Genomic DNA, 15,033 nt, shown 5'->3' on the forward strand with positions numbered 1-15,033 from the left:
GGTGCTGGCACGGAGCGCCCGAGGTCCGGAGGGGCGGTGGGGCCCGGGGCAGGGCCGGGGGAAACTCGGACGCAGGGAAGCAGGGAGGCCGTGGCCATCGCCCGCACCCGCACGCCCACTAGAGACACAGGCGGGGAGGGAGGCGCCCACGGCCCACCGCGCTGCCCTGGGCACGGAGATGAGGCGTGAAGACCTCAGCCCGGGGCCGTCCCGCCGGCTCAGGGGCCCCTTCGCGGCACCGGGGACAGGGCGCGTGCTGGGCACGGCCGGCAGGGCGCTCACCTCGGCCTGGTGGGGGGGCAGGTTCTCTCCGGCCAGCAGGTAGCCCTCAACCAGATGGACGCAGTAGTCCACGGAGGAGCCGACGAGGATGGACAGGGAGATGGCCTCGACGGCGCCCATCTCCCAGCCGCTCCAGTACATGATGGTCACCACGAGGCAGACGATGCCTGCAGGGGCAGGGCAGGGACGGGCAGGCGGCTTGCACCCGGCCTCACCCACACAGTCCTGGAGGGCGGCGGGCGAGCCCAGAGGGCCCCGCGGAACGGGCGACACCTATGGTGGGGCCCCCGCCTCTGGTGACAGGAGGGACCAGGAGGGCCAGGCTCCAGGGGAGGGCAGGTGCAGCAGCAGGTCACTGGGCCAGGAGCGGCCACGCGGCGACACCCGGGTCTCTTCCGGGAGCACAGACTGGGGGGCAGGTCCTGTGAGCATCTGTTACAGAGGGTCCTTCTGCCTGGGGGGGGGGGGGGGCTGGGAAACCTTCACTGAGGATATGGACAGCCAAGGGTGGAGAGGAGCCTGCTGGCCTGCGGCCCCCGCCCCTCCTGGCCCCAAGCCTGATGCCTGCCCCCCGCCCCCCGCCCCCCCACATACCCAGGATACTCAGGAGCACGGGCAGCAGGAGCAGCACGTGGGTGGTGAACACGGCCACCGCGGCCACACAGATGAGCAAGGACAGGGCCAGGCCGTACAGGGCGCTCTGCACCCCTGGAAGGCAAGGGCAGAGGAGCCTCAGCCGGGCTTCCACGGGTGGGCGGTCACAGCAGCTGGCCCGCTCCCTGGGCCGTACGAGGACCCACCCGCGGGCCTCCAGGGCAGGCCCTCGCCAGGAAGGCAGGCACGACGCGGGCCACCTCTCCACCCACCCTGCCAGCACCCGCTCCTCCAGGCCTGGGGACGCGGGGGAGCGGGGGGCTGGGCTGCCTCTTGCCTATGATCTCCATGAAGATCTGCTTCCAGTGCTCACACGTCTGGAAGCCTCGGCGCAGGGCCGAGCCCTCGGGGAACGTCTGCAGCTGCTGCTGGAGGAAGCTCTCCCAGCGCAGATAGTCCGAGTACGTCTGGAAGGAGGACTTGCCCTTGTACGTGGTCTGGGGGGCACACGAGCCGGTGAGAGGGGGCAGCGCCCACTCCCCCTGCCAGGTGACGGCTGGGCCCCCGGCCACCTCCCAGCAGCCCCCGGGAGCACGTGTGAGCCACACACGGGCAGCAGGTCCTGGCGCAACCACAGCGCCCGTCCCTTTCCAACAGGCCCAGCGGCCGCTCCCGGAGCCCCCAAGCGCTCGGCTCCCGCCCGGGCCCACACGGCGCCCCACCCGCACGGCCAGCTCCCGGGTTCCAGCTCGCCCAGGAAGGCTTCCTGGAGCCCCAGATGTGCTGGGCTCCGCCGGGCTCGGGGCCTCCCTGGGAGCTGCGGCCGCCGCCCAGCGGCCGGCCAGTCTCCAGCCCCACGGGGGCCTTCGGGGGTGTGGGGGAGACCGGGACCTCTGCCACTCTAGGGCCTGCCCCGGGCGCTCACACGCCCACTTCTGGGCTCCCCAAGTGCGGCCCAGGCTCCAGGGCGTCCGTGGGCACGGGTGTGTGTGAGCGTCCGTGGGGTCGGCGTGGAAGGGACATCCCGCTGCGTGGATGCACCTGAAGGGCTCCGCCCTCCCTGAACCGCCCAGGGCTTCAGCCCTCCAGAGGACGGGGGTTGTGACACGGGAGGCGGCCACACTGGGGGAAACGAGCCGGCAGGGACCCGGGGCGGCCCGTTCAGGAGCACCCAGTATCCGCATGGCGCAGGCCTGGGGCGGGCGGCGCGGGGCCAGCGGGCGACGTAAGTACACTCAGCACCACCGAGCTGCGCTTCAGAAACGTTAAGACGGTCAATTCTGTCACGCGGATTTTGCCCAATTAAAAAACCCGCCCGTTGGCCTGGGTCTCCCTAGAGGGGGACCCGGAGGGGCTCTGGGGGCCTCCTGACTCTGGCCTGGTGCGTCTGCGGTGGGAAGGAGAGCAGGGCTGGAGGCCAGAGACTGAGCTGGTTGTCACTCCCGCGTCTTTACGGGACGGCACAGCTGCTTCCCGGGGATCGCGGAGCCCCTTCCTCAGGGAGGAGCCTGAGGCCGGCGGGGAAGAGGGATTTGCCAGGGAGACGCGGAGCACACAGGATCAGAGCCCGACCGGGCCCGGGTCTCCGCACGCGGCGGCAGGTGCAGGCTCGGGACCACGGGGCCCGCAGACGCCCAGGTCAGGTGCGCTGGCCCTCGTGTGTGCGTGCGGGTGTGCACGTGTGCGGGTGTGCACGGGGGCCTCCCCCCTTGGGCAGGGTCCAGGGAGCCTCGGCATGACAGAGGAAGTCGTGAGGTGCGTGCACGGCTGGTCCTGGCTCCCGAGCTTTCCTGGGGGAGGCCCAGCACCCGGACCCCCGAGGGGCAGAGGGGAGCGTCCGGGACTCCCAGCAGCGCAGCGGCGTCCCAGCCCGGAGGCCACAGAACAGACCCCAGGCTGGTGGGAACAGCCTCCGTGGAAGAAAGGGCAGCGCTGTGGTCAGCTGCCTGGTGTGACGCTTGACGCCGACACGCACAAGCTGTGACCTGCGGGGAGTCCCCCCACCTCTTGGCTGCAGTATCCGCCCCCCAAGAGCAACCCCTGTGATCTGGGCCAGGGGCTGGGCCTCGGGACACACGCGAGGCGAGCACTGGGCCCGGGGGCCACCGCGAGCTCACCGACTCAAAGGCCATGGAGATCCACTGCACCCGGCCCTCCTTGACGCCCACCGCGCCGTGGGACAGCTGCCCCGGGAGCAGGTTGGGCTCGGGCAGCTCCCTGCACTCGGGGTGCAGCATCTGCAGGAAGGAGGAGGTGCTGTAGCCTGCGGGGAGAGGGGCAGACAGGTCGGGCCCGGGACCCCGCAGAGCACGGCCCTGCCCGACCTCCCAGCCTGGACCGTGGCCTGCGGCGGCGCTGAGAGGAAACCTCCACAGTCGGTCACCATCAGGTGGACAAGGGCACCGGGCGTGACCGCGCCAGGTCACCTGTGCCAAGCCCTGCCCTGGCTCCTGCAGCTGTGCCCACACACCCGGCGCTCATCCCCGCACATGTGCACCTCGGCACCAATTCGTGCTGATGCACAACACGGCTCCAGAGGCCTCACACGCCCTCACCCGGTGTGGACAGACCGGCAGACGCGCCCACAGGACCCAGGCCAGGCGTGCGTGCCCTCCCGCTGTGCGCCCTCGGAGCAGCACGGCCTCCCAGGCTGTCCTCCCTCGGACGCACCTGAGGGCAGGCACTGGGCCCCGCCCGGCTTCACCAGCTCCGAGTTCTCCGCGATGGCCTTGCACAGGCGACACAGGTGCCCCAGTTCTTTGAAGAGATCAAAGCCGCTGTCATAGATGACGCTGCCCTTTCCCGAGGAGACACAAGCGGGCGCAGGCGGCTCAGTGAGTCGGGAACGCGGTCCTGGGCCCACCCCCGGGAAGAACCCCAGAGCTCCCCGCCACCCCTGCCCGGGCCTGCTCTGTCCTGCTCCACCAGCACCTTCTGCTCCCATCGCCGCCCACCCGCCACGGGGCCCCTGGGCTCACCCATGCTTTGAGTCACACTCATTTTTTTATTTGTAAAGATTTATTTGAGAGAGAGAGTGAGCGAGCAGGGAGGAGTGGGGAGGGAGGGGGACAAGCAGGCCCCGCTGAGCGCGGAGCCCGACTTGGGGCTCGATCCCAGGGCCCTGGGACCATGGCCTGAGCTGAAATCAAGAGTCAGAGGCTCAACAGACTGACTCACCTCTCACCAGGGCTTCCTGCCGTCTCTTGGCTCTGCCCGGCCAAACCCCCAAGCTCCCTCACCTGCTGCGTCTGCTCCCGCCTTCCCACCCTCCTCTGAACACCTGGGGGCTCCCGGTCAGGACTGAGCACACGGATCTCCAACCACCCGGCTCCCGAGTTACCCTGGGTGTGAACCCCGTACACCCCGTACACCCAGCCAGACCGACTGCTCGGGGCAGGAGTTCTGACCGCATGGGCTCGGCCCCACCCCGAGCCCCACGGACCCAGCAGCTCCTCAGTTTCTCCGCCTCCAGATACTCAAGAGGCCAGCCCAGGGCACCGTGCAGCAACCCAATGCAGCGGGGGCTGTGGGCGCGGCGGGGAGGGGGAGCGAGGGTGCGGGGGGGGGCAGTTTACACACTTGCATCTCCCTCGGCTCCGTTCCAGCCCCTCAACACAAGGGGCAACCGACTCAGGCCCAAAATGTACCCAGAGTCCTGGGTGATCCTGAGCTCAACCCCGAAGGCCGTCCCCAGGACCCGCGGTGGCCGCGTCTGGGCCTCGTGAGCTGTGCAAGGAGCCAGAGGGCATGTGGGGCGCTGGGCTGGTGGCCTCCCGGCGGCTGTGCCCCAGCCCCTTGGAGCTGCCCGACGTGGGCCCACGTACCGGGTCTCCGATGACATGGTTGTCCACCTGCCGCGTGCGGTTGATGCCGATGATGCCGAAGACCACGAAGACCATGGCCCCCGTGTCCACCAGCGGCCGCACGGCTGGCTTCCCGCAGCCCGTGTTCACGCAGGGGTTGAAGCCGAAGGTGGCCGAGAGGCGGGCCTTGGGCGCTGCGGGGGAGTCGCATCCGTGTGGGGCCGGGCCCGGCCTCCCAGGCCCCGCGGCAGCCTCCCTGCACGTACCTTTCTCACTGGGCACGTAGAAGAAGCCTTTGGTGGGGCCGTCGGGGCTGGAGCTGAGCAGGCAGCCGGGAGGGGCCGCGCACACGCGCCCGTGGAAGGGAGGCTTGTGGGACTGAGCGAAGTACACCTTCCTGCGGAGGCAAAGGGGCCTGGCTGAGGCGGGAAGGCACGCACGCCCCCCATGTGCCAGGGTGGGAGGGTGAGGGGGGCTGCACCGGGTGGGGGTTGGCGGGTCCCCGTGGTCTCACCACAACCGGGACGCACCACACAGCCTGCTCGACGGCCTCCCCGTGGCATGAAGGGTGGAGACCAGGAGCCTCCAGGCCGCCCCCAGGGGGTGCGAGTGTCCCCAGAGGGCCCCCGGCCGCCTCGCGTCCCCGCTCGGGAGCACGCCCGCCTGAACCTCAGCCGGGGCTGAGCCTCAAGGTTCCGTGGGAAGCAGGGGCTCTGTGGTTGGCTTGTTCGCCCCTGGACCTGATGTGGCCCCAGGTTCTTTCTAGAAGGTTCTAAGCTCGTGCGGGCAACCTGATCCCGGCTGCTGTGTGTGCACAGAGTGAGCCGAGCCCTGGGCTCCGGGAGCACAGGCAGGGGGACCCCCAGCCCCTGAGCCGAGGTACCCGGGCCGGGAGGGCCCAGCGAGTGAGCCGTTGCAGCCACCTCTCCCCACGTGGCTTCGGGGCTATGTGGGTGCCCGGCACCCCGAGGCCGCGCTCTGTCGGGGACCCGAGCCCCGCGTGTCAGCAGTGCAGGGCCCACGGCCACAGCGCCCCTCCTTGTGGAGCGGGGCCCGCGCCATCGTTTGCAAGGATGCTGTGGATGACCGGCTAGCCGCTGTCCCCCGCCAGCCGCCTGAGGGCCGGAGCCACATCTGTCCTGGTCACCCCCGTATCCCCGGCACCAGCAGGGCGCCCGCACACGTCGGCACCCCAGGTTTGTTCCAGGAACCACGGGATCGGCCTCAAGGGACACACGAATGCGGGGCCCTGGCCAGAACACGGGGCGCCCGGCTGCTCGGAGCCCGTCTTCCTGGGAGGAGCACCAGGAGCTGCGCATGCAGGTAAACACAGACGCGGCCGCTCCGGAGTCCTCGGTCCTGCGTCAGGGGCGAGGGCACGTTAGTCAAATACGCGCTGCATTAACCATGTACAGAGCGTGAGGACGGCGCCCGGAGAGGAGGTGCAGCGCGGCCGCAGCCCCTCATCCGGCGAGTGCTCACTGAGACCTGGGGGCCGACCCTGCGCCGGGTGCTGGGGACACAGCGGGGGGACGGGCAGGTCCCCGCTGCGCCTGAGGAGACGCCTCATAACCCCGCGGCCGAGCGATTCCAGGCCGTGGGGGCCGGGAAGGGGTAAGGCCGCGGGGGGCCGCGTGCTTCTCCCCGGGACGGGGCTCGGGCAGGGACTGGCTCTCCCAGGGGGACGTTGTGCCCCCGGAGCCAGGGAAGAGCCCGGCAGGCAGGGCGCGGGGGGCGCAGGCCTGGGACGGGAGCTGCCGGGCTCGGACGAGCAGCGGAGCCGTGGGAGGCGGGCCCGGCCCAGAACCGGCTGAAGGCGGGCGGGCGAGGACGTGCCCGGCCCGAGGTGTCCGAGGTGCCCCGGTCCCGCGGGCCGGCGGAGGCCACTACCTGGTGTGCTGCTGCTCCTTGGCGGCCGCGTAGAAGCTGAAGTCGAACTTCCAGCCCCGCTTGGCGTCGCAGGCCAGGGTCGTCACCATCCACCTGCGGGAGGGGCTCGCCGGCTGGAGCAGCCCTACTGTAGACATACAAGCGGTCAGCTTCTTGGTGAAGTTACCCAAAGGCGCTCTATACACCTACGCAGTGGATCAACAGAGACAAGACAGTGACTCCGGGGCTCGGCCGCCCCGCAGGCCCTGCCCCTCCCAGCGGCCGGGGGCAGGGGCTCCGGAGGCCTGGGTTCGAGTCCGCACACCGGGCAGATGCTCCTCCTGTCTGAGCCTCCGCTGAGCACGTCCTGGGCCGGGGCGGAGCGGGGCCCTGAGCCCGCAGCAGCCGGGGGGCCGCGGCCTGGGCCCGTGAAGGGCTGGGGCGAGAGGATCAGTGTGGGGGGGTAGACGTCTGCTGGGGCTTCCTGAGGGGCCGGCTCTGTGCACGTTGCAGGGGCAGCTTTCTAGGCCGGAACCGTGGGGCGGCCTCAGCCGTGTCATCACTCAAAGGGAAACGTGACCCCTCAACAAGCTAAGTGTGCCCCTGGACGGCGCAACTTGTCAAAGAAATGGACGATTCCTGAGGGCGACACGGGAGGCCGGCCGGCCCTGGGAGGCTGTCCCCTGGGGGCTGGAGCACTTCCCGTGTCCCGTGTGCTTCGTCCCCCACAGGCCCCCCCGGCTGTACCCCGCCTCACAGAGGACGACAGGGAGGCTCAGAGAGGTGAAGGATCTGCCCAGACACAGATTACAAATGGCAGCAGGACTCGAACCCAGGTCTGGCTGCCTGGAAGCCCCTGCTGGCCCCTCTGCAGGGGCCACAGACCCGGCTGGGGGGTGGTCACGTGCCTCCAGCTGCTCCGTCCTCACAGACCCTGCCTCCCCACTCCACGTGGTCAGCCCCATGCCCGACCCGGCGGTGCCCGGCACGGCAGCCCCGCTCACCTGGAAGGAGGGCACCTCCCCGTCCCCGGGGGACACGATCTGCCACGGGGCGGGCAGGCTGGCGTTGAGGGAGAACCTGTACACGGCCGGGTGGCCTCTACTCTTCATCTTGGAGACATACACGGTGCCTGGGGAGTCTGGGAGACAAGTGGGGGGGCGCTGCACGGTCACCGGGCCGGCCTCCCCCGACCCAGCGCGGCCCCCCTCAGTTCCTCTTGCAGACAGAGCCTGCGGCGCTGACCGGGGGTGTGGGGTGGACGTGGGGACGCAGCGAGCTGGGGGGCTTGGCAGGGACGGGCCGCGTGGAGGTGAAGAGCTGCCGCAGGGCTAGGGCAGTGGCGCTGCCGCCCGAGAGGGGAGCAAAGTGAAGGGGGGGCTGGAGCTGCCAGCTGAAGGACGATGGCAGGCACAGAGGGCTGGTGGGGTGACCGGGACACGCACGACTCCCCACGGGGGCTAATTCCTGCATGTGCCCCAGCATCCCACCTCTGAGGGGGCCCTGGGCAGGGAGGAGCCGGCCCCGGGGGCTCGGGATGGGTCTGGCACACATGGCGGGATCCTGGGTGCCGGAGGCCTGGCTGGGACGGCGGCAGGAGGGGATGCCAGCGTTCGGAGCTGGGGGATAGTGGGCAGCGCCTCGAGTTCACCCCCCAACCCAACCCCTTCTCAGTGACCCCCAAGAACAGACTCTCGTTCTCACAGGGGAACCAGAGCATGAACAGACCGTGCTCTCCCCACAGGGCCCCGACACCCCGGCAGGGGGTGAGATCTCCCGAAGCCCCCCCCCCTCCCGAGCCAGACCACACTCCCCACTAACCCTGTGGGGTGGCCTCAGTCCGGCTGGCCCAGGGGACCCCTGAGCCCCGCTTCTTCTTCTCCAGGGACGTGCGGATGTTGTTCTGCAGGCTGTGGGGCTTCTCCTGGAACAGACCTGCCCCCACATCCCGTTAGGGACAGTGGCAGGGGAGGGCAGAGATTGAGAGAGACGGCAACCCTAGGGACACAGGACATGGGTCCCTTGGCTTGGGGAGGGTGACAGGGGTCTGCGACACTGGATGCCACGGAAAACAATGCCAAATACTGAATTTGCAGGAATCTTAAGGCAGAAGGACCTGTCAGCTCCGTCCAGGGACACTCTGACACCTTCCCTCCTCGTCCCTGCCGTGCCCCAAGACCTCCTCCGGCAACCGGGCGACACCAAACCAACAGGGCGGCAGGAAGGCCGAACGGGAGGCTGCATCTCATGCACTGAGCTCCTGATAAACGCTCGGTGAGTGGAACGGTCAGAGACGGAACCTCAGCAGCCAGTGGAGACCACAGGACACTGTCCTCTTTTGCCTCAATCACTGGGGATGAATCTTCTGTTTTCTTTTGTTATTTAATGAGAGAAGTTTTACACCTTCGGAGATGCAATCGTCACAATACTCCTAGAGGTATAACCCCGGTGACAGGAGAAAGCAGAGGTCGGGGAGGTCCTGTGCCCTACCCAGGGAGCGAGAGGCACAGCCTCATCTGGGTCCAGCCTTGGCCCTGAAAGCCCTTTTCACTACACCATCAGGTCCCTGAGAGCAAGAGCCCCGAGGGGCTGGGGCCGAACTTGGGGGGCGCCCTGGCTCTCCTCCAGACGCCTCCAGGAGCTTCGGCCCCAGCTGAGTCAGGGGAGTGGCTTTTCGACAGTGGGCCCTGAGGGGTGGCAGGTGGCCTCACAGCAGGGGTGATGATGGAGTTTGGGGCGTGTGCCCAGGGGGTGGGAGGGGAGCCGGGGCTGCGGCCGGGGCTGGCTCCGGTTCAGGAGGGGCCTTCGGGCTCCTCTCTGAGCTGTGGCCGATTATCACGCGTGGGCTAAGGCCCTTAGCGAGGGGAGGCCAGGATAACGTGAACGCCGCCCTAATTAAGCGGAGGCAATCACAGCGCCAGCGGACCTTCTCCTAAGAGCCTGAGCGCTGGCCCAGCAGCTCCTGCGGGTTCTCACTGACCTGGCCACGCGGAGTGACCTGGGGCCAACCTCCCGGGCCCCAGCCCAGGCCTCGGGCACCCGTGTCCTGAGGGCCTGCACTAGACCACTCACCTCCTCGCTCATCCCCGACGCCCACTCCATCATCGGACCCTCCGGATTCCACCTCCTAGCACCTCCCGACTCCACTGCCTCCCACCTGGTCTCCCGCCCGCCCCCACACAGCGCCTGGAGACTCGGTCACGGCCCTTGTCCGCTCAGCACCCCCACTGGCTCCCCCTGGCAAACAGAGTAACACGCAGAGTGCTCACTCCAGCGCTCCCTTCCGGCCAGGTCCACCTGGCTGGCCTCAGCGCCTGCGACCAACTCTCAAACTTGGCCCCAGCCTTGTCCTCCTGTCCTCCTGGGTGCTTCCCTCTGCCTAGCCCTCTTCTCTTCTCTCTCAGCCTGGCTAGCTCCTTCCCTTTCCTTGAGTCTCAGCTTAGATGCAGCCTCCTCCAGGAAGCCTTCAGTGATGCTGAGCTCCCCAGGCTCCCCGTTCTTCTCTTACAACCCTGGCCCGCCCCTGGCAGGCAAATGCACTCCCCGAGCTCGGGAAGCCTGTCCTGCCCACTATGGTTTCCCAAGCACCCGGTAAATACCCGTTTCAGGAAATGGGAAAACACTGAGGCTCAGAGGCACAGGGATGTGCTGAGTTGCACAGTGACAGGGAGCCTGGACCTCGCATCTCTCACAGGCCCACGGTTTTTGAGGCCTGAACTCCAAAGGGAGCGGGAGCCCCAGGGGACCCCCCGACTGAACTCTCACCTGAACAGGTGATGCAGGATATGCCCTCCGCGCTCAGGTTGTACTTGAGATCCAGCAGCACCTGGATGTTGGTATCAGGCCGGAAGAGCAAGGGGGCCCGGCTGGCGGGGCGGAGCCGGCTGGCAAACACCAGGGACAGGATGAGGACGGAGACGAAGAGCCCTGCCAGGAGAGGATGCACACCAGGCGGGGCCGGGCCCGGTGGCATTCACGGCCCTGGATCAGAGATGCTCCCTTCACGGGGGGGCGGGGTCCCCAGGGAGCCGGCCCGCGGTGAAGCCTGTCAGGGACTGGCCATCCGGGTGGGGGTCAGGGCTGGCCGCTACCTGCGTCACGTGGGGGTCAGACTATAAGCTACGAGCTCACAGTCTTGGACGCTGAGCAGTTTACCAGGAGCCGGCACGTGCAGCTGATCCACGGCCTCAGACACCGCCGGCGATTACGGGAACAGCACTCAGTGTTTGCTGAGCCCCCGCTGCATGCCACGCGCCGCACCGAGCTCCGCGCCTGCACGGGCCTGCCCTCCCACCGCCCTAGTGCAGACGCTGCTCTTATCCCCAGTAGCGGGAAGGAGGCGAGGCTCCGACTGACGCAGCCACGGTAGCCCGGCCGGTACATGGGAGAACCAGGATTCCAACCTGGCCGAGCGGCTCTGACTCAGGGCGCAGGCATTAAGTGCTCTGCTCCACCGCCCCGGTGGGGCCTGGGCACGGGAGGCTCCAGAAACAGCAGCTCTACGGGCCCAGCTCCATTCCGCATGGGGGGTGAGGCCCAGGGAGCCGGGCGCCAACCAAGGGTCATTTGCAGGAGGGGGCTGGGCTCCCAGCGCCTCTGTGTCCCTTGGGGGGTCTGTCCCCCCACCTTGGGCGCTAGAGAAAAGCCCAGATCAGAGAGGAAGGAGGGTGGAGAGCCCACTTACCTACGATCACCCAGCGGCTCTTGACGGCGGACCACAGGGCCCAGTGGTGCAGCAGCTCCTGCAGCTGGGCGATGAGCTGGCCCCGGCTGCCCCGGTCGGGGGCTGGCTGGAGGCTCTCGGGGGGCACAGACACCAGGGACACGTCCCCCAGCTCCAGCGACACTGCCAGGGCAGAGCCGCGGCCCATCAGAGGCTGGCCCAGAGCCAGGGCAAGGTGCACCCCGGGCCCCGCCCTCTCCAGGACAGCCCAAGCGCTCGGCGGGGATCCCCGAGGCCCTCAGGACCCACCCGTCCTCACACCACCTCGTCCAAAGTGACGCCCCGGCAGACGTGGGCCGGGTGTCACCAGGGCCCGCAGGGCAGGCCTGTACCAGGACTCACCGGGCTCCTCCTCAACGTTCAGCAAGGGGATGTCATCGTCCAGGTAGGGCAGGGGGCCCTGGGCAGGGCTGCCCCCGGCCCGCTGGGCAGTAGCGAACACGTCCCCGGGGAAGTGCAGGGAGCTCTTGCGCCCACACTTGTGGTGGCAGCTGTGGAGAGAGTGGGGCGGAGGGGTGAGCCCCGAGGGCCCGGGCGTGCAGGGACGGTAGGGCAAGGCCCGGCCACCACCGGCTGAGACACCCCCTGGGGGCCTTCGCCACAGACTCCAGGAGCCTGCTGCCTCGTTTCCTGCACGTGCCATCTCCCCCCGGACCATGGGTGCCACTCCTCCGGGAGACAAGGGTGACGGCAGCCACGACCCAGGAAGAGGATCCCCTGCGTGGTGTGCCCTGCCCCCAGCCAGAGCCCCGGTCCTCCCGGCACCCAACCCCAGCCAGCCGCCCAGGCCTGACTTTGTGTGGCCACCCTCCTTCCCCGGCCCCCAAGACCCCAAGACCCCAACGCCTGGGCCTCCGGCAGCAACCGTGGGCGACACATTCAGCTCCGCACACAGCTCGCTGTGTCTGAAGAGGATTTCTCCACCAGGGCGAGAATACGAGACGCACCTGACGTGGCGGCTGCCCGGGGCCCGGTCACAGCACAGGGTTCAAATGTCCTCTTTGCTGCCTACTGAACGGGTGACCCTGAGAATGTCGCCCGCCCCGGCCCTTGTGTCATCATCGGTGAAATGGGCAAAGCAAGGGAACCCCGCTCCGAGGGCCCCGGGGACTAAGGCCGCAGACCACGCTGCCCACTGCCAGGCACGGGGCAGGAACTCCCAGCTGGTGACCACCGGGCCGGGCGCTCTTCCCGCCCTCGTCCCCGCAGTAGGGGCCTGCACAGAGCTGGGCACACAGAAGGTGCTCAGTAAAGGGTCACCGAACTTTTCGACGCGCGGTGGTGATCTGGGTGGCCCCGGAGGGCCCGTTATGCAGGCTCCGTGAGCGGAGGGCGCGGCCACCGCGCACCTGGTCTGGCAGGCAGTCTCCAGCGGCGCCACGTAGAGGCTCCAGATGCCCAGGGCGGCCGGCATGGTGAAGAGCACGGCCAGCCAGCAGCAGGACACGATGAGGGACATGAACAGGCCAAAGTCGTGGACGGCCGGGATCTGGCAACGGAGAGGTGGAGGGGGTGTGGGTGGGGCGTGGCGCGGGCAGGCCCGGGGCGGGAGCCTGGGACTCTGCAGCCACAGGCACTCAGGACCCCAGACCGCTCGCAGGATGAGGGGGTGAGGAAGCCCAGGAGGACGGGGAGCCCCAGCTCTGGGGCGGAGGCTCCGGTCCATACCCACGGCGGTGCCTGGCACGGGGCACGTGCGCTAACGGCCCTCACACAGTGAGGGTGTCCGAGGGAGGCAGCCCGTGAGGCCGTGCGTCAGGGAGGGTAGGGAGAGAAGGCCCACATGTGGCCCAGGGCCGGGGAGCAGCAGGCGTGCTCCAGGGTGTCCCAGGGACCCACGCGGGGATGTGGCGGCCAGAGGGAAGCTGTACCCCCGGCACACAGGCCTTCACCGTTGGTGGAAAACATTGACGATCAGTTCATTTCAGTCCCTGAATAATCCACACGCAAGGCGAGTGAGGCTGAGGTCCCGGGCCACACCCGGCCAGTCACAAAGTGGACCTAGCACCCAGCCCGGCCTGTTTTCTGCACGCAGTTCTCTAGCAAGGCCTGGATAATCCCAAAGCATCTAGGGGTTTCTAGACGGGATACTCGACCCAAGTCACTAAATGTTTCAAAGACTCAGGGATGCGGGGCCGGGGTCACTGCCTCTCGGGTTCTCCTGGCACCAAGGACCTGGCCCCAACTCAGATCCTTCTCCCGAGCCCACTCAGGGGCCTGATGGAGCATGGGGCTGGTGACAGGGATGACGACGCAGGGTGAAGCTGGCAGGTGGAAAGAGCCCCAGCCGGGGGTCAGGGGCCTAGGTCAGGCTCACCACTTACCGGCTCTGTCACTTTGCCTCTCTGGGCCTCAGTTTCTGTGTTAGGAAAACAGGGATGTGGTTGTACCTTTGTCCTATGTCTTGAAAACTAAACGTGGACGAGCTTTGGAAACTGCCACACACCCTTCCGGGCGGAGGTTGGATGCTATTAATGAGCATCAGTAATAAACACTATTTGTATCCTTGTGATTTTCACATTTGTCAAGCTCTGGGAATGGCAACCAGTAGCAAGAACGGAGTCTCGGGACATGGCAAGTGCCTTGAGGCAACGGCTGTACTGGCTGCAAGAGAAGGGGTGCGTGGGAGGAGCGGAGCCCGGGGCCCACGGGAGGAGGGGGAGGCTGGGCCGCGGACAAAGGCAGTCTCTCACCTGGGAGAAAACATTAGCTGCATAGGCGGCAGCTGTGGTCAGGGAGGTGAAGAAGGTGGCCTTGCCCGCCGTCTGGATGGTGTGGATCATCCGCAGCTGTGGGTCTTCCAGGTGGGTGGCCTGGCGGTAGGTGTTGATGAACACAAAGACGTCGTCCACACCTAAGGGTGGGAGCCCCAGGCCAGCAGGGGCAGGCTCAGGACCATTTTGCTGCCTCCACGATGGGCCCACACCAACCCTGAGCGGCCGCCTGACAGGTCAGGCTGGAGTTTTGAAAGACCCATCCGACTCTGGGCTCCACCCACCAAGAGTCCACACCCCACCATCCATGCTCCCCGGCCCTACCCTGTCCCCAGGACGAGGCCCCTTATTCCCAATCTTCGCCTCCTTCCCACCCTTCGCACCCTGCCACAGAGGCAACTCACCGATGCCCACTATCACGAAGGCAGCCACCCCATTGAGGATGCCCAGGTACTGGATACCAAAGACCACGTGGTACAGAAAGAGCGCCACCAGACAGCTGAGGCCAATGCTGGCGATCCCGAAGAAGGACAGGAACACTGGGCAGGGCGAGAGGCACACGGGGTAGAGTGGGAGGACCCAGAGCGGGGTCCTGCCTCACGCCTGCTGTCCCCACAGAGTGCCCTTCACCACCCTGGTATGCCCTGAACAGTTCTCATGCGCGGGGAGCAGGGGCCAGGCAGGAGGCCAGCGTGCCAGAGGAAGCCGTCGAGTGGGTGGTTCACGGGCCCTCAGCTTCGTAGAACAACTTGCCTTGGTTGCCAATAGGGACTTACTATATATTTAACATCCATCACCCCGTAGACTAGAGGCTCCCTGGGGGTAGGTAGTAAGTGTGTCTGCCATTTGCACCACTGGATCTCTGGTGCCTCGGAGCATCTGACACACAGTTGGTGCCCAATTTGTTACAGGGATGAATGAATGTCTTTTCCATTTTTGGAGGTATTACTAATCTGTCATTCACTTGGGCAACAGAGAGTGCCTACTGTATACACAGTAAGAAGTAACCAGGGTACATGGGAAGGTGAGATGTTAAAGTGAACTGAGG

The 15,033-nt window shown here is 67.4% G+C and overlaps 1 protein-coding gene across 3 annotated transcripts in view; it reads right to left on the reverse strand.

The window, feature by feature from the left end:
• The window catches only part of DISP3 (dispatched RND transporter family member 3), a 50,563-nt gene that overhangs the window by 7,687 nt on the left and 27,843 nt on the right, over positions 1-15,033 (reverse strand). The window contains exons 5-20 of one of the 3 annotated variants that reach the window (XM_049107289.1): positions 14,390-14,524; positions 13,965-14,125; positions 12,621-12,760; positions 11,614-11,762; positions 11,233-11,394; positions 10,314-10,475; positions 8,370-8,483; positions 7,553-7,689; positions 6,570-6,754; positions 4,946-5,076; positions 4,701-4,873; positions 3,547-3,673; positions 2,994-3,139; positions 1,214-1,343; positions 877-990; positions 283-449 (exon numbers count right to left, since the gene is read on the reverse strand). In XM_049107289.1, the coding sequence (XP_048963246.1) occupies positions 283-449; positions 877-990; positions 1,214-1,343; positions 2,994-3,139; positions 3,547-3,673; positions 4,701-4,873; positions 4,946-5,076; positions 6,570-6,754; positions 7,553-7,689; positions 8,370-8,483; positions 10,314-10,475; positions 11,233-11,394; positions 11,614-11,762; positions 12,621-12,760; positions 13,965-14,125; positions 14,390-14,524 (2,333 nt within the window). Of the gene's footprint in view, positions 1-282; positions 450-876; positions 991-1,213; positions 1,374-2,993; positions 3,140-3,546; positions 3,674-4,700; positions 4,874-4,945; positions 5,077-6,569; positions 6,755-7,552; positions 7,690-8,369; positions 8,484-10,313; positions 10,476-11,232; positions 11,395-11,613; positions 11,763-12,620; positions 12,761-13,964; positions 14,126-14,389; positions 14,525-15,033 lie in introns of all 3 variants that reach the window. The other 2 variants (XM_035713450.2, XM_049107291.1) reach the window with 2 other exon arrangements.

This window comes from Canis lupus, chromosome 2, assembly GCF_003254725.2.
Source record: "Canis lupus dingo isolate Sandy chromosome 2, ASM325472v2, whole genome shotgun sequence".
In the NCBI taxonomy this organism is placed as follows: Eukaryota; Metazoa; Chordata; class Mammalia; order Carnivora; family Canidae; genus Canis; species Canis lupus.